At 42.0% G+C, this 22,887-nt stretch overlaps 6 protein-coding genes and 1 pseudogene across 7 annotated transcripts; 3 read left to right on the top strand and 4 right to left on the bottom strand.

Moving 5' to 3' along the window:
- The first annotated feature begins 115 nt into the window (after positions 1 to 115).
- On the top strand, positions 116 to 824 carry LOC121784979 (LRR receptor-like serine/threonine-protein kinase EFR). The gene is made up of 2 exons (XM_042183282.1): positions 116 to 520; positions 709 to 824. Exons 1-2 carry the CDS (start codon positions 116 to 118, stop codon positions 745 to 747), a joined length of 444 nt encoding a protein of 147 aa, XP_042039216.1. The 3' UTR covers positions 748 to 824.
- A 1,779-nt stretch (positions 825 to 2,603) lies between these two features.
- On the top strand, positions 2,604 to 4,899 carry LOC121785182 (organic cation/carnitine transporter 1-like). 2 transcript variants are annotated; one of them, XM_042183562.1, is made up of 3 exons: positions 2,604 to 3,059; positions 3,138 to 3,324; positions 3,498 to 4,899. In XM_042183562.1, the coding sequence occupies exons 1-3, from the start codon at positions 2,937 to 2,939 to the stop codon at positions 4,736 to 4,738; spliced, it is 1,551 nt and encodes a 516-aa protein (XP_042039496.1). In that variant the 5' UTR covers positions 2,604 to 2,936; the 3' UTR covers positions 4,739 to 4,899. The 2 variants fall into 2 exon arrangements, with proteins under 2 accessions (XP_042039496.1, XP_042039495.1); XM_042183561.1 differs by having other exon boundaries at positions 2,605 to 3,324.
- A 201-nt stretch (positions 4,900 to 5,100) lies between these two features.
- Positions 5,101 to 6,438, bottom strand: LOC121785183 (probable carboxylesterase 18). Its single transcript, XM_042183563.1, has one exon. The coding sequence runs from the start codon at positions 6,372 to 6,374 to the stop codon at positions 5,364 to 5,366; it is 1,011 nt and encodes a 336-aa protein (XP_042039497.1). The 5' UTR covers positions 6,375 to 6,438; the 3' UTR covers positions 5,101 to 5,363.
- A 2,703-nt stretch (positions 6,439 to 9,141) lies between these two features.
- LOC121783724 lies at positions 9,142 to 14,662 on the top strand (annotated as a pseudogene).
- Positions 14,663 to 16,423: 1,761 nt separating this feature from the next.
- Positions 16,424 to 17,190, bottom strand: LOC121783859 (kunitz trypsin inhibitor 5-like). Its single transcript, XM_042182033.1, has one exon. It carries the CDS (start codon positions 17,166 to 17,168, stop codon positions 16,569 to 16,571), a length of 600 nt encoding a protein of 199 aa, XP_042037967.1. The 5' UTR covers positions 17,169 to 17,190; the 3' UTR covers positions 16,424 to 16,568.
- Positions 17,191 to 20,105: 2,915 nt separating this feature from the next.
- Positions 20,106 to 21,063, bottom strand: LOC121785375 (kunitz trypsin inhibitor 5-like). The gene has a single exon (XM_042183776.1). It carries the CDS (start codon positions 20,786 to 20,788, stop codon positions 20,183 to 20,185), a length of 606 nt encoding a protein of 201 aa, XP_042039710.1. The 5' UTR covers positions 20,789 to 21,063; the 3' UTR covers positions 20,106 to 20,182.
- Positions 20,589 to 22,797, bottom strand: LOC121785373 (pentatricopeptide repeat-containing protein At2g22410, mitochondrial-like). Its single transcript, XM_042183774.1, has 2 exons — positions 21,103 to 22,797; positions 20,589 to 20,727 (listed from the first exon to the last, which is right to left on the bottom strand). The coding sequence occupies exon 1, from the start codon at positions 22,795 to 22,797 to the stop codon at positions 21,169 to 21,171; it is 1,629 nt and encodes a 542-aa protein (XP_042039708.1). The 3' UTR covers positions 20,589 to 20,727; positions 21,103 to 21,168.
- Between the last annotated feature and the right edge of the window lie 90 nt (positions 22,798 to 22,887).

The raw sequence follows: 22,887 nt of genomic DNA, 5'->3' as shown, positions 1-22,887 counted from the left end.
ACAATCTTTGGGGGATAATCCAAGTTTCTTGACAAAACTCTTCTCTTTCATCTCCTTAAATCTGTCCTTAAATCTAGGCTTTGCAGTGGAATACACCTCAGTTCCAGTTACTGGCATGCCCTCAGCAAGAACCTCAAAGAATCCGAAGAAAACAAGGACCAAAAACTCCAATACCATCTTGATAATCGTCTTGCCTTCATCCTTTGCTGCTATATCGTTGCTTCTTCTCCTGGTTTACTGGATACTAAGGAGACTGAAGAGGTCACCGGATTCAGAATCCAGGCCTGTGAACTTCTTCCCCAAGATATCCTACCAAGAACTGCTGAAAGCTACCTACTGTTTATCATCACAGAACCTCATTGGGTCAGGCAGTTTTGAGAGTGTTTACAAGGGCACTCTGGGTTCGGATGGAACAGTCGTTGCAGTTAAGGTTCTCAACCTCAGACGGAGTGGAGCCGCTAGAAACTTCTTGGCTGAATGCGAAGCCTTGAAGAGCGTCAGACACTACAACCTTGCCAAGGTGATAACTTCTTGTTCAAGCAATGATTTCCATGGAAACGATTTCAAAGCACTCGTATATCAGTTTATGTCAAATGGGAGCTTAGACAAATGGCTAAATCCACAAGAAAACACACCTACGTTGAACATTCTTCAAAGGATCAACATTGTAACAGATGTAGCTGCTGCACTGCATTATCTTCATAACAGGTGTACACCTGTTGCTCACTGTTAACTCAAGCCACATAACGTCCTTCTTGATAGCGACATGACTGCTCGTGTTGGTGATTTTGGTCTAGCCTGAGTAGTTCCCATGTTCGGAGCAAGAGAAGTTTCAGACCAGTCCAGCTCACTTGCAATCCGAGGAACCATTGGATATACTGCTCTGCATGGGTAACAACTAGTTCAAGAATTCACATCTAAAATCTTTATTTGAATAATCTTCGTCTAACTATAAAAACTATCTAAACTTGGAGATGTGTACTGTTTTGGAATCCTCTTGTTGGAAATTTTGACAGGAAGGCCAGTCGACAACTTGAGCCTTCACCAGTTTGTGAAGATGTCTGTCCCACAAAAAGTCACAGAAATTCTAGACAACTCAGCTTTGTGTGAACAAGTAACAGGAAATGCTGAGACATGGAGTGCAGCTTGGAGAAGTTTGAGAAACGTGCAGCGTGACTGCATGATCCATCTCCTCCAAATTGGAGTTACATGCTCGCTGCATCACCAAAGGATCGGATGAGCTCACACCAAGCTCATCAGCAACTGTTGGTCATTAGAGGGGACTTTCTTGGAGTATAAGAACATAGTAAACTTGCAATGATCACCACAAGGTTTATTTTTTCTTACATTTTAGAAGTTAACATACACCTTGTTTCTTGATCAAATACACAAGTATTCTGTCCTAACACACATCATGGCTTGAAAAATAGGTCCTTTAATATTGAGCAAGTCTGAAAGTAGAAGAGAACAATGGAAAGGAAACCATCAATACTTTTTCTCAATCCATTTTTCTTTCTAAATTTATTGTAGCTAGGCAACCATGACCATCACAAATTAATGTCCCTTTTGTGTTTATTATGTGCCCTCAGATAATTAATTTGTATGGATGTCACAACTCTAACTACTGGTACATTGAATAATTTTGAAAGTAAGACATAGTTTACAAGAAAAAGCATTATGTGATAATTTGTTTTTAATTAGCTTTTAAAAGTCTTAAAAATATGATGCCCACATATGAAATATGTATGCAAGGTGGTAGTCTCCATAATGCAGGGGTTTCCACCAAGCATGCATGATTGAGATATCCATCAATTTACATCCAAAAATACTTGCTATAGTGCTTCATTACAAGAACTTATCATACGAAAAATTCATACTATGTTTCTTTGTGGAAATTATTAATTTTACAATCATTATTTTATAATGCTAAACGACGTCGCCTATATGAGACATAAACCGATTACTATTTTTCGGATCGCGGAGATTTAACTAAATTTGTAGATACAAATAATATTAGTTGGATTTTTTTTTCTGTTTCACTGAAATAAAGTTTTCTTGTAACAAGAAAATTTTTGGTATATTGCTGGCATCAATATTTGGTTCTTTAAATTGATGTTTGTTGAAATTATAGGCAACAAACTCAAAGTGGGCAAATTATTTATTAAGTACTTTATAAATGAATTTGTTTATGTTGAGAATTAATATTATTCGCAATCATAATCTCTTTAAATGTATGTTAATCGTGTCACATGCATCTATGTGCAATGTACAATGATAATATCATACTCTAACTGCATAAATATGAGAAGAAAAAATAAAACAAATTGTAACAATATGGGGATATGTACTTTGTTTCTTCGCATGCGCATCCATAAAAATGTATAACTCGTTTCAAGTTGCATCACAATTCAAAATAAGCTAGTAAGTAATTTTTATCTTTTGCAAAATAGATTAAATACTTGAGTATATATGAGTATATGTATAGTGTGTGAGAATATAGGATCAGCATCTTGTACTAGTGGGAATAATTCTGTTCCCACTACAACAGCACAATACATTTTCTACCTCATCAAATACAGTAGAAATTTTGATTGTATGCATTAAACCTTGAATTTGAGGCACAAGTTAATGTTTAAATAATGCAGTTCTATGTCACTGATTATTAAGGCATAATGATTACATTAGTATAATATAATCCAAGCTAGTTCCTTACTCAGATTGCCACCTTCAAGGAATAAAAATGCTATCTTTTCTTAGTGGCATAACACGTCAAGAAACCAACCAACATTAGCCATAATGTGATCCAAACCCCAAACTTAATGCAAATATAGTCACTGGTATCCATCCTTTTCTTCACTGTTTGTTTTCACAGTGTATAAAAAGGGCTATTTTCAAGAATCAGACAACACTGACACGCCCTCACATTCTTGTCTGAAATGGATGAGGAAAAACAGCAACTTGTGGGAGAGAAAAATGGAGTAGGGAGTAAGCTGCAGCTTACAGTGGATGAGGTGGTGGAGGAATACGTGGGGTCGTTCGGATTCTCGCAGCTTGTGCAGGTAATCTTGGTGTCCCTGGCTAGGATATTCGATTCCCACTGCACCCTTGTCACCATCTTCACAGATGCTCAACCACAGTCATGGCGGTGCATTGGCCGCGAATGTGGTCGCACAACGGCTGCTTCTGTTTGTGGGTTGAAGCCGGGGACTTGGGAGTGGAGTGGTGGGAGTACAAGCTCCACAATTGCTGAATGGGGACTCGTGTGTGACCGTAGATTTCTTGCTGCTCTGCCAACGTCGGTTTACTTCCTTGGTTCCCTCATAGGTTTCCTCCTTTTTCCCACTTGTTATTTGTCTCAACTCAAGACTGCTAAAAAGAGACAGAAAGAATATTAAACTTTGCATAAATGAGATTTAATAATGTTAAGGCATCATGCATGAAGAAAAGGTGTTTTTCCCCCAGTTTTTCTGAATGAATTTGACCGTATGTGTTAATAGGCTCTGCAGTGTTTGGCCGCTTGGCGGATGGACGCTTAGGGCGGAAAAGGGCAGTGCTTGCTTCATGTCTCCTAACCGCTGCTACCATTTTCCTTACTTCCTTCTCCCCAAATATATGGATTTACTCTCTTCTCCGTTTTGCAAATGGGTTCTCCAGAGCAGGCATCGGTATATGCTGCCTGGTGCTCTCGACAGAAACCATTGGCCGGAAATGGCGCGGTCAAGTTGGCCAAGTTGGATTTTTCTTCTTTGCAGCGGGGTTTCTGTCTACCCCCCTGATTGCTTATCCGACCAGAACTTGTTGGAGAACTTTGTACAGGATTATTTCAATCCTTCCACTCATTTACTCAATCTTTATACTAATGCCCTTTGTAGCAGAGTCTCCGAGGTGGCTACTCGTGAGGGGAAGAAACGAAGAAGCTCTTGATGTGTTGAGAAGATATGCTAGGATCAATGGAAGAGAGTTGCCCCCGAATCTAAGTCTCCTGGAGCCATCGTCTACGAATGAGAAAATGGTCTCGGGCAAAGGAGAAAATAAAGCCTTGCCTATTGAGAGACTGCGGAATACTAGATGGGCTGTGAGAAGGATGACAATGGTTATGCTCACAGGTTTTGGGATTGGTTTCGTTTACTATGGTGTTCAGCTCAACGTTGAAAACCTTAACTTTAACCTCTACTTTACTGTTGCCATAAACGCGATGATGGAGATCCCAGCTGTTTTCATAGGCAGTGTGATGCTCGCCTTCACAAACCGCCGCCTGCTCTTCTCTGCCTCAGCGTTTCTCACCGGAATTTCTTGCATCCTCGGCATGATTTTCTCAAGAACAGGAGACAAGAATGGAAGCGAGATATCATCACAGAAAAGAGGAAGCTTACCACAACTGATGATCGAGGCAGTTGGTTTCATGGCAGCTTCGACTGCATTTGATGTGCTGTACATCTACTGCGTGGAGCTGTTCCCTACAAACGTGAGGAACTTCTGTGTTTCCATGTTGAGGCAGTCATTGATGCTGGGGGCCTCGATTTCTCCCCTGCTGGTTGTGTTTGGGAGATCGAGCCCGTCTCTTTCTTTCCTCGTATTTGGGGTTCTGTCCATAATCAGTGGCTTTTTGAGCTTGTGGCTCCCCGAAACCAGGAATTCTCCTCTCTATGAAACTCTGGAGCAACAAGAAGAGCAAGAAATGTTAGAATCCGAGTTTTTGGATATTGGGATGGAAATGGGCAAGAACCTGCAAATGTAAATGTAAATGTGTATCACTCCACCATACTTGTAGTTTCTCCTTAGAAACAAAAGACCAAAGCAGCAGCATCCACAACTAGGCTCAAATTTGTGTACAATTTCAAAGCTTTGCTCGACTTACCTTCAATTGCAATCCATGAATCCTGCTATTTTTACTCCCAACTTCAAATGGTATATGCTATGCATAGAGTATTAAATCAAGTAAAGAAAACTTTATCAATATATTTGAATAAAATCTCTCTACGCGAAAATGAACACTATCGTCATGATTCATCGGTAAATGGTAAACCTTGAATGAAAAAGTTGTAGAATTTATCATCCACACTTTATACTCGAGAAAAATTCAATCTGAGGCATAAAACATCAAGAGAGATAGTACACCTATATATATATATATATGATCATAAAGAAATGAGTCTTGCATTCCACAATCTGGTATATATATAAAGCTCAGACAGGAAGGAACCTCGAGACGTACAAGCCCTTGTAGATAGTACATGATACAACATGACCAATAACACAAACTTGTTACAAGGCAGTAACTGGGTCTTGACAAAATGAAATGCATTATCATGTGTAGATGAATGATGCAAGAACAATAAGATTCTGGTTTGCAGAAGTGAAATTCAACAGGAGTTGAGTTGTTCCCGGACAAAGCTTGCAACATCATGAAGAAAGAGATGAAAGTCGGGCAGTTCGGGAAATGCATAGAAAGCATGGAATGCATTTGGATAGTGAACCACCAAAACTCGTTTCCCACAAGTCCTCAGCCACTCAACATACCGTCTCTGCCAGTCCTGCAGCGGATCACGCCCTCCAACAACCACCAAACAAGGCGGGAAGCGGAGGAGGTCGGTGACATCTCTGCCAGTGCCCCACACATTAGCCGCAGGATGGTCTCTATCCGACCCCTCCGGCAGAAAGTCCCTCCAGTATCTATCCATCCGCCCAGGCACCTTGGTCAGCCTCACCTCAGACTCGGTGCGTTCCTCGCCTCCGAAAAAGGGCTGCAGCCCAAGCAATCCAACGATCCTCATCACACCAAACTGCTCCACTTCCTCAACAGCTCTAACCGTGACATGATGAGCTATGTTCCCACCCGCACTGTCCCCTCCAACAAAGCACCTCCCAATGTCGGCATTGACGAGGGAGGGGCGGGCGTCGATGAATCTGAGGACGTCGAAGCCGTCCTCGTACTGGCAGGGGTGCTTGTGGTCGGGGGCGAGGCGGTAGTTGACGGAGGCGACGACTGCGGGGACTCGGGCGGCTAGGTGGCTGCAGAGGTGGTCGAAGACCTTGGAGTCGGGGGCGTATTTGGAGAATCCGCCGCCGTGGAAGTAGACGATCAAGGGGACGGGGGCGGAGGTGGAGGTGGAGGTGGAGCTGGCCGGGGTGAAGAGGCGGAACCAGAGATTGCGGGAGGGGTCCACTGTAATGTCGGAAGTAGTGACATGGCTGGTGTCGATGAGCTTGGTGGATGGTGCTGAGGCTTTCAAGTCGAGGAGGTTGAAGAGGCGGCGGTTCAGGCTGCCGTCGGAGCGGGTCGTCAGATATGTAATCAGCTCTGACAGAAACAACTTCAATCTTGTCAACACTGGCAGTGGCACTGCACCTGATTCTCTCTTCCCATCACTCATTCTCCAGCCACAAAAATTGAATTCAAGCCCTAATTTTTGTTCTAAGTAAGAACTTACTTTGGGAAACCTTGTAGAAGACCGCTTTGACTTATCGATATTGTTTATCAGAAAAATTAAGAAAATTTAGAAAAAAAGTGAAAAATTTCTGACCTTTCATGAACGAATGATCCGTTGTTAAAAATATTTTTTGCTTCTCATTTTTCGGATAAAATAATAGGGATTAATTTTTTCTTAATATTGTCACCATTTGACCCGGCACGGAAAAGTGAGTTGAAAAATTAGTGGCATGTGAATTCTACTTTTATATAAAATAAAATATGAATAAGAATAAATTAGTAGAATGTGAGGTCTATTACCAAAAATGGTAAAAATGAAATGTGACAAATTTTTAAGATGAACGAAAAAGGAAATATATGACAAATTTTAAGAAAAGTGTTTCTTAATTTACTCCTTTTTACTTTATTTTATCTATTTTATTTATAATTTATTTTTTTTATCTACTTATTTAAAACACTTGTAAAATTAACAAGAATCTTGTGACGTCAAATATAGTAAAATCCTAGTATATTGTGGGGATTGGGGGCACCTAGACTAATTAGACCATTAAGAGCATCCACAATGGCGCCTAGCGCACCGCCTAGCCGAGCGCCGACGCTAGGCGGTCGCTAGGCGTACCATTGGAGGATCCGAAAACCGCCGAGCGGTTTTCCGGATATCAATTTTGCCTAGCGCTCGGCGGTCAAAAACCGCTGGGCTATGCGCTGGGCGATCCGCTCGGCTCCATTGCAGCGGCCGGATCGCCCAGCGCATAGCCCAGCGGATTTTTTATTCTTTATTTTTAATTTTCGAAACACTATATATACGCGATTTGCACTTCATTTTCATTCGCACCACTTGTATTAACGAGTACTCTCTCTATCTTAATTTCTGTACAAGATCAACACCGAGAAATGGATCTAAACAACGAGCCTAGTTCAGGGACGAGCGGTTCTCAAACTCCCCCAATCCCCGTTGGAGGCGGATGGAATCAGATGCCCGGGTACTACAACATGTACCCGTGGCAGCAGATGCTACGCGGGATGCCGACCGGAGGGAGTCCGCCGGGGGGGTTCCCGGCGATGCGGGGTTGGGCACCCAATATGCAGATGATGCCGGGGTGGGTACCCAATATGCAGATGATACCCGGGGGAGGTTCGACGACGCAGGGGACGCCGGGGGGCGTGCCGGCGACGCAGGTGAGGTGGGGGGACGTCTATCGCCCCAGTTTTGATTTTTTGACTGCTTCATCGCACACATCGACCCCAACGGATTCGCAGTTCACGCCGAGCGGTTTTGATGATTTTGCTTTGTCGGATTTGGGGTTTGATAGTCTCGGAGTTCCGGAAACTCCCGTTCAAACGGGGGGAGCAGTGCAAGGTAGTGGCGCTCCAAAGAAGAAGGGCAAGGGAAAGAAGGTCGGGGAGTCGTCTCAGCCGGGTGGGGATGACCCCACGGTACGGAGAAGGTGGACGGACGAGGAGAATGTTGCACTGTCAAAGGCGTGGGTGAGTGTTTGCGACGATCCTCTTGTTTCTAATAACCAGAGGATCGTCCACGTGTGGGGCAAGGTAGCAGCAGCCTACCAGCTATTTTGCCCGGAGGGGAGGCCACACAACGGGAAGGATTGCCGGAAGGCGTGGAACCGAATCAGGGCTGCCGTCTCCTGATTTTCGGGTTTGTACGCCAACGCCCTCCGCATGCAGAGTAGTGGCCAAACGGAGGACGACTGCAGGAGGATAGCGGAGAAAGCCTTCCCCAGCCCGGGTTGTATAAGGACTTCACCTGCTGGAATTGCTATCTTGTGCTGAACGACTCCGAGAAATTCCGAGTAGGTGTCGACGCTGGCTGGCCGAAGAAGCAACGATTGAACTATACCGGGGATTACAGCGGCAGCAGCGGTGGTTCCCACGACCTCCCCCGAGACGGACCAGATGCTCCCCAACCCTCATTCGTTCGGCCGCCGACCTCGCCCCGCTTGGCAAAAGCTGGCGCAATGGGAGGCGAGGGTGGTCTCCGGGGGTTCCCAGGAGGTCCAGTCGGCATCCCCCTTTGACCGCCAGTCTACAGAGGATCTCAAGTACTTCGCGCGTCAACAAACGCGCCAGATGATGGTGAAGACGTTAGCCGAATGGCGAGCGGCGACGGACCCCCAAGAGAAGAGATTTCTCTTCACATTGCTCGAGAGCATGAATGACGATCTGCGTGGAGGCGGCAGCGGCGGTGGCAGCGGAGGCGGCGGTGACAGTGGCGACGGAGGCGGCGGTGGCGGTGGCGACGGCGACGACGGAGGCGAGGGAGCCGGCGAGTGATTTTTTTTAAGTAATGTACTTTTTCGATTTTGAATGTAATTTTTTTTATTAATGTACTTTTTTTAAAAATTTTGTACTTTTTTTAATTTATTGTATTTTTTTAAAAATTAAAATAGTATTATTAATGTTTCCCGTAAATTAAATTTCGTATATTGTGTTATTAGTGATGTGGCTATTGATGTGGCTGGGCTATTTATGATGTGGCTAGGCTATGGCTGGGCTATTTATGATGTGGCCGGAGGATTTTTAGTATTGATGACGTAGGAGGAGTTTATGGCTTGACTATGGCTGGGTTATTGCTGGGCTATTCCTACTGTGGATGCTCTAATAGCTTCGTCCCTTCCTTGTTTGGATGTTTTGCTTTTCCATATAAAGCAAGAAAGGAAAAAAGCAACGGTTTTGCAGACAATCTCGACAAAATTAGGCTCCATAATCTCTCCTCAAATGCAGATCAATTCCACTTCAAAAACCATGGCTAGGTTTTGGGAATCTATTTCAGAAATACTACTAGTACATGACTGTAAAATGGAGCCGCTGATTTAGGATTTCATGGCCAATATTCACACGTTGGTGCCCAGTGTAAATAATATATGCCTCTATAGTGAAACTGGAAACAAGTTATACTGTTACAATGCGGGCGATATTCTAACTTGGCGGCGCAATTACGACGCGAAGAAGAAATGCGGCTATTTTGATTATCACAGTGGCTGCGGAGCTAAGGATTCGGCGGTCGGCCGCCCGTGGAGACTGTGTGCTGCCACGGACCTTCAGGAAAGTTCTAGTAAGAGTGTCAATGCTGCGAATGAGGTTCCCGTTATTGAAATCCCCGTCACTTGCTGCCAGGTTAATTTACACTTACTTTGTTGAAATTTGTGATGTCGTTCGTATAGTTTGGAATTGCAAACTTGATTGCCTTTTTGGTTAATTGGATTATACTCGCTGGAAAGTGTTGTTAATGAGACTATCTAAAGGACTCTACAGTTGATCTCAAGGGCTAAGTTACTGGGTGCCATAGATAGTTTTTGACTTTTGTTCACTTACGGTAAATATTACACCAGCTCGTCCTTATTTTACGTGCACATGATGTTGATTCCGACACTAAGCCATAATTGTGATCTTTTTCATTTTGTTATGAATATAAGAAGATTTGGGAAAGAAATGATCAAAATCAACTTGATACGGGCTTCTCCCATCTCATTTTTTGCCCTGTAGTCTGGTGGGTTCTTTTGAGGGCATTATGATGTTTCATATTATGCGGCTAAGTTTCAGAAACTGGCAGCATTATAACATGTGGTCTCGGTGTCCTGTATGGAAACATACAACTGATTGCCCTACTAATTAAGAATTTAATCCGTGTGACTGAGTTCTTTTTTGATAAAATGTGATTTCAGATTATCGGCGTGCATGATCAAGCTGAGAAAGATGAAATTGTTAAGTCAGTGATGCGTCTAAAAAGTGCAGAGATTGAAGAGGGATACACCAAAGATGCTGTTTTGTCTCGCCGGGTCTATATCCTGTGTTTTCTTTACTCACTCTTTCCTGTTATTGTTTCATTACCTTTTCATGCCTGGTGGGCATAATATGATGAGTTACTTATTCATCTATGCTGCACCTTTTCCCTAATAAGTGGTCCCTGATTTCTGTATTGCTCATATATTCGTGTCCTTTTTGCCTCAGGATGTTTTGATGGATGTAAGAGACAAACTTCTTTTTGAACCAGAATATGCTGGAAATTTCAAAGAGAAGCAGCCACCTAAATCTTCTCTCAAGATTCCTTGGACTTGGTTGCCTGGTGCTTTATGCCTTCTTCAGGAGGTAGGCATTGCCATGCACTTAGATGTTGATACTTTCCAACCTGCTTTACATAATGTAGCAAGTGTGATGTTGACTTTGCTAAATATTAGCAGTATTATTTTCTATTTCATCTGATGGATCTATTGTTTACTGGCCTTACATATCTGCAAATGGAGAATACAGAATGGAATGATCTTCCGTAGAATCTATATTTTGATGCAACTCTGTTGGAATAATTTAGGTAGGCCAAGAGAAGCTTGTGCTAGAAATTGGGCGAAGAGCTCTACAACATCCTGAGTCAAAGCCATTTGTTCACGATTTCCTTCTATCTATGGCCTTATCCGAGGTAAGAGACAAAAGCAGCAATTTTTACCTGGCACTTTTGCTATGTTTCACCTTCTTATTATAGGTGCGTTCTTGAAGTGTGCAATTGCCAAAGTTGGATTTGAGAAGAACAATATTTCTCAAGGATTTGAAGCTCTTGCCCGTGCTCAGTGTCTTTTGAGGAGCAAGATATCTCTTGGGAAGATGATGTTGTTGGCTTAGGTAACCATCAGTTTTACTGTTTGGGCTTCACCTCAGATGTGCTTTTGTAAGGTTATTCTCTGGTGAGGTTTACAAGAAATGCACAAATCCTATTAAATACACTTTACTTCTTAACTTGGTCAAGTCCTATTATTGCTTTTAGATAGAAGAATCATTGGAGGAGCTTGCTCCTGCTTGCACATTGGATCTTTTGGGCATGTCCCATACACCTGAAAATGCAGAGTGAAGGATTGGAGCAATTGCAGCTTTACGTGAACTGTTGAGACAAGGCCTGGATGTTGAAACTTCATGCCAAGTTCAAGACTGGGCTTGTTTTCTGCATCAAGCACTCAAAAAGCTATTGGCTACAGAAATAGTGGAACTTGTTCCATGGGATAGCTTAGCTATCACCAGAAAGAACAGAAAGTCACTTGAGGCACTGAATCAAAGGATTGTCATTGATTTCAGTAGCTTCTATGTAGTTTTGTTAGCACATAGTGCCCTTGGAGTTTCGAGCAAACAAATAGACGTGGTACTTATCTTTTTCTGCTATAATATCTATCATGTTTGACTTCCCCTTAATAGATGATGTTATGCCTTTTGAGTATACATTTTCTTCTTAGTATTTTATGTAGTACATCCTCACTCTTATGCCACTTGTGAATATTAATTCATTCAATGCTATATACTGATTATAGGTTTACCATTGTTTAGTAGTACAAACAGATCTGCTGTTTTCTAGTGATGATAAGTTTGCCAATGTTTTTTTTTTTTTGTAGATTAACAAAGCAAAATCAATTTGCGAATGCTTAATAGCATCTGAAGGCATTGACTTGAAATTTGAGGAGGCCTTTTGTGCTTTCCTTCTTGGGCAGGTACACTGTTTTGCTCCTTTCCCTGTTCACTGTTGCATTTTCCAGTTTATGCATTTTTAGACAAGGGTAAGAAGATCTGAGATATTGATTTGTCCAGGGTGATGAAGCTACAGCTGTTGAAAAGCTAAGACAGCTTGAGCTGAATTCTTCTCCTAGTTCTCAGAAAGCACTGCAAGTGAAAGAAACTAAAGAAGTTTCAAGTGCTAACAAACCACTGGTAGTTTTCTCTGTTATTAAAGCTTCTTATCTATATATGTCATTCTCACCCACCTTATAAAATCAATGCATCAGTTGTGTAGTTTTTGTCCAGGGTGATGAAGCTACAGTTGTTGAAGAGCTAAGACAGCTTGAGCTGAATTCTTCTCCTAGTTCTCAGAAAGCACTGCAAGTGAAAGAAACTAAAGAAGTTTCAAGTGCTAACAAACCACTGGTAGTTTTCTCTGATATTAAAGCTTCTTATCTATATATGTCATTCTCACCCACCATATAAAATCCATATATCAGTTGTGTAGTTTTTACATGCTGATTGTTAGTTTTCCACAGAACTGTGACTCATATCGTAACTCTGAAACAAGGAATACTTAAATTTGTTTTCGGTCCTATTTATAACCAATCGTATTGATATCCACAAGTAGGATAAGAGCCTTCTATACAGCCTAGTCTAGTGTGCAAGCGACTTGATTCATGAATGACTTTGATTTGGAATTCTTGCTGTCATTTTCTGCTGAGATTGCAATCATTATGGCTTGGTATATTTGCATGTTGTGGATGAAAATTCTATTGCAATTTTTACGATTTTAATAATTTTGATCCTCATCATAGCTTTGCGTTTCTCTTTCTAGGAAACATGGTTGAAAGATGCTGCTCTTGGCATGTTTCCAGATACCCGAGATTGTAACCCATCCTTGGTAAACACTTTCTTTGATAGTGTGAATATGCATAATGTTTGAAATTCTTGTAGCCTCTCAAATTCTAATTTCCAGTTGCAACAATAGGCTGACTTTTTCTATGGTGATAAAAAAGCTTCTGGAAAAAGACAGTACAGAAGATCTTCTCCAGCTTTATCTGACATAAGGCACCGAGCACTTTCTGTTGCTCTTCCAACAGATCGAAGAGATGAAGTGCCAGGTTCTTTCACAGAAACTTCACGACATCTTGGGCCAGCTGTCAAGCAGCTTGCTCCTCCTAACCTGCAAAGTCCACGGATAGAGGGCAAGGCCAATGCTGGAAGCAGTGTAGGCACATCCTCTATTCAATTGGAGAGAACATTAGGTTCCAAGCAGGGTGGAATGTGGAATATGTGGTTGGATTTCAGTCATGTGATTGGAAAGATGGTATATGCTACTGCATTAGGCTGTATCTTGGTTGCCATGTTCAAACTAATAAACTCACAACAGTTGAGACTTGGAAATGGTTCTAGATGGAGGTTGTATGAACAAAGAATTTCCACAAGCTCTCCTACCCTGACGGATTGTTCTATAGATTTTAGTTTCAGACGTGCAAAGCAAAATGGCATCATGAGACAAATCCAGAAAGTCTTTTTCTCTTTTCAAAATGCAGTATAGGGACAATCCAGAATCTGCTGACCTACAAACAGCTTTGTCTCTTCTTCAATATCAACTTATTGGTTTCCAATGCCGGTTGAAGATGCTGAGGCTATTGTCAAACAGTGGCAAGCAATTAAAGCCGAAGCACTTGGACCTAACCACAACATACACAGGCTCAGTGAAATACTTGATGGACCAATGCTTGCACAGGTGAGTTTCATTTCATGATTGTGGTGAAGAAGTGTACTTCAACCTATCTAGTCTTTGTCATATGTTATTACTAACTTCTGGTCAGTGGTTTTGTTTTAGTGGCAAGCTTTAACTGATACTGCAGAAGCCAAGTCGTGCCATTGGAGATTTGTTTTGCTGCACTTGACAATTTTACACGCAGAGATTTCAAGAGATGGGATTGGTGGGGAGATGGCAGACATAGAAGTACATTTGGAGGAGGCCGCTGAACTGGTGGATGAGTCCCTCCCTGAAAACCCAACTTACTACAGGTAAAATCCTTAGTGGTAACTCTGGTAATTCTCTTTTCATTTCTGGTGTTTTGACTGATTTATTTGCTATGAGCTACTCCATTACATGTGAATATTTACAGCCTTCCATCAAAGCATTGTCTGATTAAGCCATAACTTGGCAGAAAGTAGAAACTCCTGCATAAGTTCACATTCTTTGGATTTTATGTTTTTTGTGGCGAATCTGTAGGTTATGAATTATTAAATAATTTCCATGATGTGATGAAACGAAGTAGACCATTTAATTTGTTTCCTTGTGCAACTTAGCGTTTCATAGTATCAAAATTATCTGGTGCAGCCCTTATAAGATACGTTATCTTCTGATGAGGCAAGACGATGGCTCATGGAGGTTCTGTGAAGGTGATATTCTAACTCCGTCCTGACCTTTGGTTGGAGCTTACTGCTGCTGTGTGTCATTCTCATCAGCCGACGATGCTCTTCATCCACACCCGAATATGACGAAAAACTGAGGAGCATCGTCATCGGCATGGGGCTCCCCTCCTTCCTATAAGCTACCAGTTAATTTAGTTAGGATATTCCATTTATTGTCTCTTACCTTGCTATCAGTCTAAACCAGCAGCTGGTTATTGTCTCTTAAAGATGGTTGTATCTAACTACACCATCTATTGATTTGGTTAATTGAGCCAATTGTTTGTTACACAGACGTATGTTTGTCTCTTACCTTGCTATCAGTCTAAACCATTTAGTGTGGCTTTGAATTTTTGTAACTCCAGTCTCCACTGGAGTTGGATCAACCAGCCTACCAAGGCTCAATGGGCTATAAAAAAGGCCTAATGGCCTATATGTAGTAGCATAAAAGAAGGCCTAATAGCTCTATCATTTAATTGCAAAATATACCAAAGATGGCCAGTCTTAATACGATTATTTTAATCTGTAATTATACTTGGTTTTAAAATATTTGGTCTCTTAGCTCGTTTGCAATGTATTTATTTGCAAGTGTAGTGCGTTGCTAGCAAATGGGGAGTTCATTAATTCCACTAATCAAAATGAAACGATCTGCTAAAATTAGAGCTGAATAAAGTATTTTGTTTGTTATATAAAAAATCCACACTAATATCAAAATATATTAAAAAAATGTTTGAATACTTAAAAAAGTTAAAACTCAGATATTATTCCTGCCTAAGAGTAACGTTTAAATATGGAACAAGAAACTAAACAATTAAGATCTTATTTAGAGAGGGAGAGGGAGAGGGAGAGGGAGTAAATGAATGTATAGTGGATGTTATCATTCAAGAAAACCCCAATAACCTGAATAAGAAATTGCCATAAAATTCAAAGTAAGCAGCTGCCAACTCAAGATTCCAAAGTGATACAGAAGAAGAAACCCTTTACAAATATATATATATATTTATATAAATATGCAGGGAACGAGGTCAAAAGCTTCCAGGCGGTGGTTTTGGATCATGATGATTATTAGCACCCGTCCCTGAATAATCTGTCACCTCTACATCCATTCTTCCTTTCTTGAACTGCAATTTTCAAATTTATATATAAATTACTATTTCATTTTTCATGAAAATGGGAAATTTAAGACTGACCTGAAATATCTCATGATATATATGCTGATTTGATGTATATCCATGAGTGAGTGATTTCAGGCTTCCTTCACAAGATCAATTATACTTAATTTAATTCACAATAATTTCTAAGAAAATATTACTATTTCCGATAGTACTTACTTGAAGATGGGACTCCAATGGTGGGAGGAAGAGAGGAGAAGAAAGCAAACACCATAAATAGAAAGATTGTAGCTTTTTTCTCACCCATTTTACACTTTCTTGTAAAGAGAGAATATTATTGAATTTAAAGAGTTGAGTGGTGAGACAATGAGTTGTGAGAATTTATAGGTCTCTCATCAATGAAAATTGAAAAGCAATGTCAAGTTTATTTATATATTCATCATGTGTTGTGGTTTGTATGTGGGTAGAATAGTGATGATGGGTGCAACAAAGTCAACTTTTAAGACACACATGTGGAGGAGAGGAGAGTGGCCACTTGCCTAACATTATCCCCTTCCTCAACTCAAGTGCTCCACCCACCTTTCTTCATCAAATGTCTAATTTTGTTTGCCTCCATTTAATGATGTAGTAATTCATTGTGTTCATATTCAACATCTTGTCCTAAAATTACATGACTCCACTCAGCAGCCTTTGATCTCTCACATTATAAATGTCACCAAACAGAACACCATTGCAGGTGTGGACCCTTTGGGTTTAAGGTGGACGGTGCAGGATGACAAGTGACAACAATCATTTAAATCATGCTGCTTATAATGATATGCAAAAAAAATACAGAGTATCATCTAGTCGATTCTTGAAATTTCTTGTAGCACTTCAATCCTTGACCACATCCTCTAATTAGTACATGTCCTTCTTTATTGAAGGAACCATCTTGTTTCAATCCATCTAAAATTCCAATTAATAAAGATGGTCAAATTTGGATTCATTCCACAATATAAAATACTACTTATATCCAATAATTTTTTGCATAAAGATGAGCTTTTCTTAAGAAAACTTAGTTGATCATATCTTCCTACCAGAAAATAAAACGACAAACATTTGATTAACTATGCCTTCTTGAACATAAATTTGAAAGGTGCAGAATCAGTGAGAGCCAAACGCCTGAGTCCATGTTGAACAACAATCCCAGCTTGTTTGCATATAACTTTGCAGTAATTGCAGACAGTAGGGCAGAAGACAAGCATATAATCCTCATCAAATTTCTCAATCTTGAACCAATTGCTTATGGTTTCACGCCCCGGATTCCCCTCAGCTCCTCCTGTGGTGATGGTGTAATTTTGGATGGATTCATCGAAATGCAGCTTCCAAACTGTGGATTGAACACAGATTGAGGCAGCGGAGAATTTGATGTTGTGATCAGTTGAAGTTCTGATTACCCCCTTTTTGGCATTGGTGGGGCGGAAGCTTAGTGGGAGGCCGTTCTTCACTTCTTGCCGCTCTTGGGCGACGTCGAGAGGGCAGGTTTCGTTGCCGGTGGCCGCGAGGGTCAGGCCTCCGCCGCGGCCCCGAATGACGGGGAGGATGTAGTAGTCTGCTCCTGCGAGGAGCTGCTTCCCGGCTATGTCGAGTACCGGGGGTGGGGCTTCGGCGGCAGCGGCAGCGGCAGCGATGAGAATGAAGAGGAATGAAAGATAAGTGGTTTCCATGTTGGTGTTGATCAGTTTACTTTAGGACAGGGACGGATCCAGGAAATTATAGTAGGAGGGGCAAAAATATTAATATACAAATTAATAAATATAAAAATATAATAAAATATAATATATTATAATAAGAAGGACAAAAGTTTATCGACCGTTAACTAAGGTTACCTAACATTACAACTGTTCTCGACGGGGTCTCATAACCTGAAAACTATTCAAAATTCTTTCACGATCAATCTTACAAAATATGTCTTTCTCAATGTAGGTAATCAAACAATCATTTATCCAAGAGTCTCCCATCTTATTCAATCAAACAAATAAAAAATTTTAGATGAGTGCAATAAATAAGACTAAAACTATAGTCTATAAGAATTAACAGAGTTACAGAGAATAACCAAACAAACATATTCCATATAAGATCAATTGAATAAGAATGAACAATTAATACCATTATACCAATTACCAAATACATCAAATTTTGGTAATAAGAATTACCTGTGAGAAGTATGGCCGGATATCAGGGGTATTGCTTGAACCTTGAAGCTTCTGAAATGGAAGGGAAAACAGAGGAAGAAGTTGAAAAACGGCACCTGCTTTAAAAGGTTCAAATAAAGCCAAATTAGGTCTTTTTCTAATTTATAAGTGTTAGTGTAAAATGTTTGTGTATTTTAACATGGGGAAAGGGAAAATGAATATTTTATTGTAGTGGGAAAGTCAGAAAGTGGCGTGACTTTTTGGGAGAAGGGGCAAATGACTTTCTTTTTTTTTTATTGAAGGGGGGCAAATTAGTGTTAGAATTTATATTATAATAATATTTATATATATATATATACATGTTAATGAATAGTTGAGGTGGGGCAATTGCCCCTTCTCACTCTACACTGCATCCGTCCCTGCTTTAGGGGTTTGTTCGCTGCATCAAATTTAAGGCCATCCACGACACTGTCACTGTACCGTCCCTTAAAACCCTATTCACAGACCCCACTATATTTTTTTTACTCCATCCTTAACTAAGGGACGGAACCTGCAACCCCATGTCCCTTAAATTACTATTCATTCAATTTCATTTTTTTAATTTTTTTCAACAAATTCAATTAATAAAAAACACACTTCATTAAAAATAAAATAACATTACAACATAAAATAAAAATACAACTTAAAATTCAAAAAAATAAAAAACACACATAATTAAAATCCTCAAAAATAAAAATGACATAATTTAAAATACAATTTTATAAAAAATAAAAAAACTACTCCGTCAGTGAATCATCCCCCGGAGGAGGCGGTGCAAGTGCACTGAAGCCGCGAGGAGGCGGAATGCCAAGTTGTGCCGCCATAAACGCAACTCTGTTAAGCCAGGCTTGGTATTGGGCGGGCGTAAAGCTGGAAGTGTCTGCCATTGTGGCGGTCATGTACATGGCCATAAGGGAGTTGGGGGGTCTCCCGAGCCCGAGACCGAGCCTGCCTGGCTTGATTCGGGTCGGCCCCTCCTCATTCTAGTCGTCTTCGCTGCATTTCTCCCTTGCGGCCGACGGCGCCCACGGGAGGACCCCCCGGCATCGTCTGCCGGGGTCTCCTCCTCATGCAAGGCAAACTCTTGTGCCCTGCTGCCCGAACCTCCCTCATCAGACGAGTATTGGCCACTCGAGGTGTGCTTCGTGCGCTTCGAGGTCGAGCCCGAGCTGGACCGCACACCTCCAACCCACCTTTCCTCGTCCCTGACGAGCTCCCAAACATCGACATATTTGAATTGTTTGTCAGTGTCTTCGAAGTAGACCCGCAAAGCCGATCTCAGAATGTCGGCTCCCGTTGCTCCACTTTGGTACTGCGCCGCTACATTCTTGTAGATGGCGCAAAATCGTTTGACCTCTCTGTCGACTCAGTCAAAGTGAGCGCGAAGCATCTTATATGTGCGGCAGTTGGTCTTTTTCGGCTTAATCTCGTGGTAGGCCTCAGTGACCTTTTCCTAGAAGCACTTTCGGGGTTGTTGATTCCCGACGATGGGATCGTACGAGACGCTGATCCAGGCGTTATACACCGTCAGCGTTTCTTTGGGGCCGTACGGATGCCGGCCTAGATCCTCCTCCTCCTCCGCGTCCGCCTTAGCCTCCGCCCTGGAGCCTCCCCCGCCTCGGCCTTCTTTCGGAGTGGGTTGAACCGGATAATCCTCCCGAATCTGGGATAATCCCTGCGAATACCGCGGGGCGGAGGGACGGGCGTATGCATCAACATCAAAATTGGGTGGTTGGTACCCCCGGCGTCGACGAACCCTGGGTGCCCGGCGTCGACGAACCGGAACCACCCAATGTGTTGTACATGTTCCCCCAGTCGCCGAACGCGTTGAGATCCCACGCGCCGGAGCCGCCAACGCCGGAGTTTTCGTCGCCGGACATTTTGAGATGAGATATTAGATGAAAATTGGAGAGGAAATGAAGATGAATTGGGAAGAAGATGTGTAGTTGTGTGTGAAATGAAGATGAAATAGGAGTATTTATAGAGTAAAAAAATAAAAAAAATAAAAAAAGGAAAAACGGCTCTATTAACGGTAATATTACTATTTAACATTTATTTATTTATTTTTATTTAATCCGATCTTAAAAAAATGAATTATTGCGTCAGCGTGACGATGCCCACTCGCGGGACGGCAAGTGGGCGTCACACATGGCCTGGGAGCGCGTCACGTCGCCTCGGCGAGTGCCGAGCCATCCCGCGTTTCGCCGCGGCGGGACGGGTTGCGTGACGGGACGAGACGCTGCAACGCGTCCCGCCCCGATTCCGTCACTGCGGAACGAAACACGGGCCACCCGCGTGATGCGTTGCGGGTGGCCTAAAGATCTTAGTCAATCGCTTAGATTTGGTCAAATTTGAGGACTGGAGATCTATCATAATCTATTCTTTTATTACGACACCTTTACTTTAGAGAGGATAAGATGACACGTCTGCTGAAGCACCACAGTAAAGATCCATTGATTATTTTTTTAGAAAATATACAAACATTCTAATTAAGTGTATATATATTTCTATGCCTTCTTCAACATAACCTTCAAAGGGCCATCACCATTGAGAACCAAACGCCTAACACCATCCTGCACGACAACGTCAACGTCTCCGCAAACGACTCTGCACGTGTCACAAACTCCGGGGCAGTGCACTATCTTGTAGTCGCTGTCAAACTCGTCGATCCTAAACCAGTTCCCAGCAGTCTCAAGGCCGTAGTTCCCTTCAACCCCTCCGGTTGTTATGATGAAGTTTGAGATTGAGTCGTCGCGTTGGAGTCTCCACACGGTGGATTGAACGCACACGGAGGCAGCAGAGAATACAAAGTTCTGATCAGCTGAGACACGGACCATACCTTGGCTGGAGTTGGCAGGGTGGAACGTTAATGGGAGGCCGTTATCCACTTCCTGTGGCTCTTGGACGACGTCTAGTGGGCAAGTCTTGTTGCCGGTGCTGGATAGGGTGAGACCGCCCCCTCTGCCCTGGATAACAGGCAGGATGTAGTAATCCACTCCTGCCTGCACCGGATTCCCATCTATGTCGACCACTGCAGCACCTTCATCCGCAGCTGAAGAGTTAACAGAAATGGACAAGAGAATCAAACAAAGAGAGATATAAGATGACTTCATTTTGAGATGTATAAGTGAATAAGTCAAAGAAATGGATGTAAGTTGCTCTTATAGGACTATTCCAACCCAATAATTGAATGAAGCTCAAGACCTTTTCCTACTAGACAGATGAGGCTGCACTGAAAAATCAAACTTACCTATATCCACACATGAAATTATTTAAAGATGTAACAAGTTTTCAAACATTCATTCAATTTTGATCGTTGACATTGATCATATAGCTGAAAATTCAAGCCTCAGTGCACGTAAGCACTAATCCATTTGAAACAGACAGATTATAGAAATGAAGTTAATTATACCACTAATAACAATACCTCACAAATTGTCTGTGCCTTCGTGATGATTGATGAATCCATCAAACCATGATAAAAATGATAATCTCAAGATGATTCCAAGAAAAGATTTGTATATAATCTTGAATGCTCAATCAACCCATTCAAAATAATCCCTATGTTGTCACTAACATAGTGTTCAGAAGATTCAGCAAGGAACTCATGAAAACCACCATTCACTTCAATCCAACTGCATCCAGGCGTTTTCTTGATTCTTTGATCTCTCATCATCTTCATCGCACTCACAGCCTCATCCCACCTATTCTTGGAGCGATAGATGCTGAAAAGGAGCACGTAAACAGCATCATCATCGGGATCCAGTTCAAGCACCTTCTTTCCTGCCACTTCAGCTAGTTCGAAATTCCCATGTTGGAGACAAGCAGCCAGAAGGGATCTCCAGATCACAGCGTCTGGCTTAATAGGCATCCGCTCAACCAACCACAAGGCCTTCTCCAAACGTCCTGCTCGGACAAAGAGATCTACCATACACCCGTAATGCTCAATCCACGGCTTAATTTTGTAGCTATTTACAAATCTTTCAAACAATCTCTCTCCTTCACTAACTAATCCTCCATGGCTGCAAGCGGACAAAACTGATAGAAAAGTAACTTCATTTGGAATCAGCCCTGATTCGACCATTGAATCGAAAACAACGAGGGCGTCTTTGCCCCTTCCGTTCAGTGCCAAACCAGATATCATAATGCTCCATGAAAACAAATCTTTCCTCCTCATGAAATCAAACAGCTTCATAGCTGAATCAAGATTTCCACTTTTTCCATACATGTCCATCAACCCATTATTCACGGTAACATCCGAAGCGAACCCATGGCGTTTGCTAATATATCCATGAACTGAACTTCCTAAATTCAGAGCCCCAATATCGGCACAAGCAGAAAGCAGAGCAACAACAGTGAAAGTAGTGGGATTGCAACAATGCTCTCCAACATCTTCGTGTCTCATCTTCATGAACAACTCCAACGCCTCGAGAGCATTCTTGCTGCGAACGTGCCCTACAATCATCGCAGTCCAAGAGAACACATTTTTCTGCGGCATTTCATCAAACACCTTCTGAGCTGAATCCATATCACTATTTACAATATATCCGTTAAGTAAGCTGGTCCAAATAGCCACGTCTTTATAATTCACGCCATTGAAAACTCGGTTAGCTAAACCAACCCTTTGATTTTTTCCATACATGTCGATCAACGCATTATGCACATTGGTCTTAGGATATTCTAGGTACTTTAACGCCATAGCGTGAATCGCTCTTCCATTTCTCAGATCCTTGCAGCGAGCGCAAGCAGAAAGAGCTGCAACTACGGAATGCGAGTCGGGTTTCGGGAAATCAGACAAAACCAAATCGGAAAATATCGCCAGCGACTTCCTAGGTCGTTTGATATTGAGGTAAAGATTCTGAAGAGAGGTCCACGACCCCACATCTCGTTTAGGCATTTCATTGAATATCTTCCGTGCTTCAGCCACTTTGTTGAGTTTCGCATAAGCGCCAAGCAGTCCGCCTGCGATCTCCCGCGCGAAGACGCCAGCGGTGATGGAGTGGGCGAGAATTTCGTTGAGAAGACTGCAACGGGTCCCCCATTTTGCCAATAGATTTTTCAGCTCAACAATTGGAGCAGCCTGGGATTTGTGGATATGTGTCTGTAGCATTAAATCGATCATAAAATTCCGACCCAATTTGTTCAGCACAGGAGAAGAAAGAACGGATTTTGAAGTTGAACTCCTGTTGTTGCCGCTGTTTCTTCTCTATAT

Source organism: Salvia splendens, chromosome 21, assembly GCF_004379255.2.
Source record: "Salvia splendens isolate huo1 chromosome 21, SspV2, whole genome shotgun sequence".
Lineage (NCBI taxonomy): Eukaryota > Viridiplantae > Streptophyta > Magnoliopsida > Lamiales > Lamiaceae > Salvia > Salvia splendens.
This window is presented reverse-complemented; position numbering and strand designations above follow the sequence as displayed.

What these genes read in the sequence shown, in the direction of transcription:
- LOC121785183 (XM_042183563.1), bottom strand. Translation starts at nt 6,374, where the DNA reads ATGAGTGATGGGAAGAGAGAATCAGGTGCAGTGCCACTGCCAGTGTTG.
- LOC121784979 (XM_042183282.1), top strand. Translation starts at nt 116, where the DNA reads ATGCCCTCAGCAAGAACCTCAAAGAATCCGAAGAAAACAAGGACCAAA. An exon ending in GACACTACAACCTTGCCAAG is followed by an intron (nt 521 to 708) that starts GTGATAACTTCT and finishes TCTTCATAACAG; the next exon opens with GTGTACACCTGTTGCTCACT.
- LOC121785373 (XM_042183774.1), bottom strand. Translation starts at nt 22,797, where the DNA reads ATGATCGATTTAATGCTACAGACACATATCCACAAATCCCAGGCTGCT.
- LOC121783859 (XM_042182033.1), bottom strand. Translation starts at nt 17,168, where the DNA reads ATGGAAACCACTTATCTTTCATTCCTCTTCATTCTCATCGCTGCCGCT.
- LOC121785182 (XM_042183561.1), top strand. Translation starts at nt 2,937, where the DNA reads ATGGATGAGGAAAAACAGCAACTTGTGGGAGAGAAAAATGGAGTAGGG. An exon ending in CTTCCTTGGTTCCCTCATAG is followed by an intron (nt 3,325 to 3,497) that starts GTTTCCTCCTTT and finishes ATGTGTTAATAG; the next exon opens with GCTCTGCAGTGTTTGGCCGC.
- LOC121785375 (XM_042183776.1), bottom strand. Translation starts at nt 20,788, where the DNA reads ATGAAGTCATCTTATATCTCTCTTTGTTTGATTCTCTTGTCCATTTCT.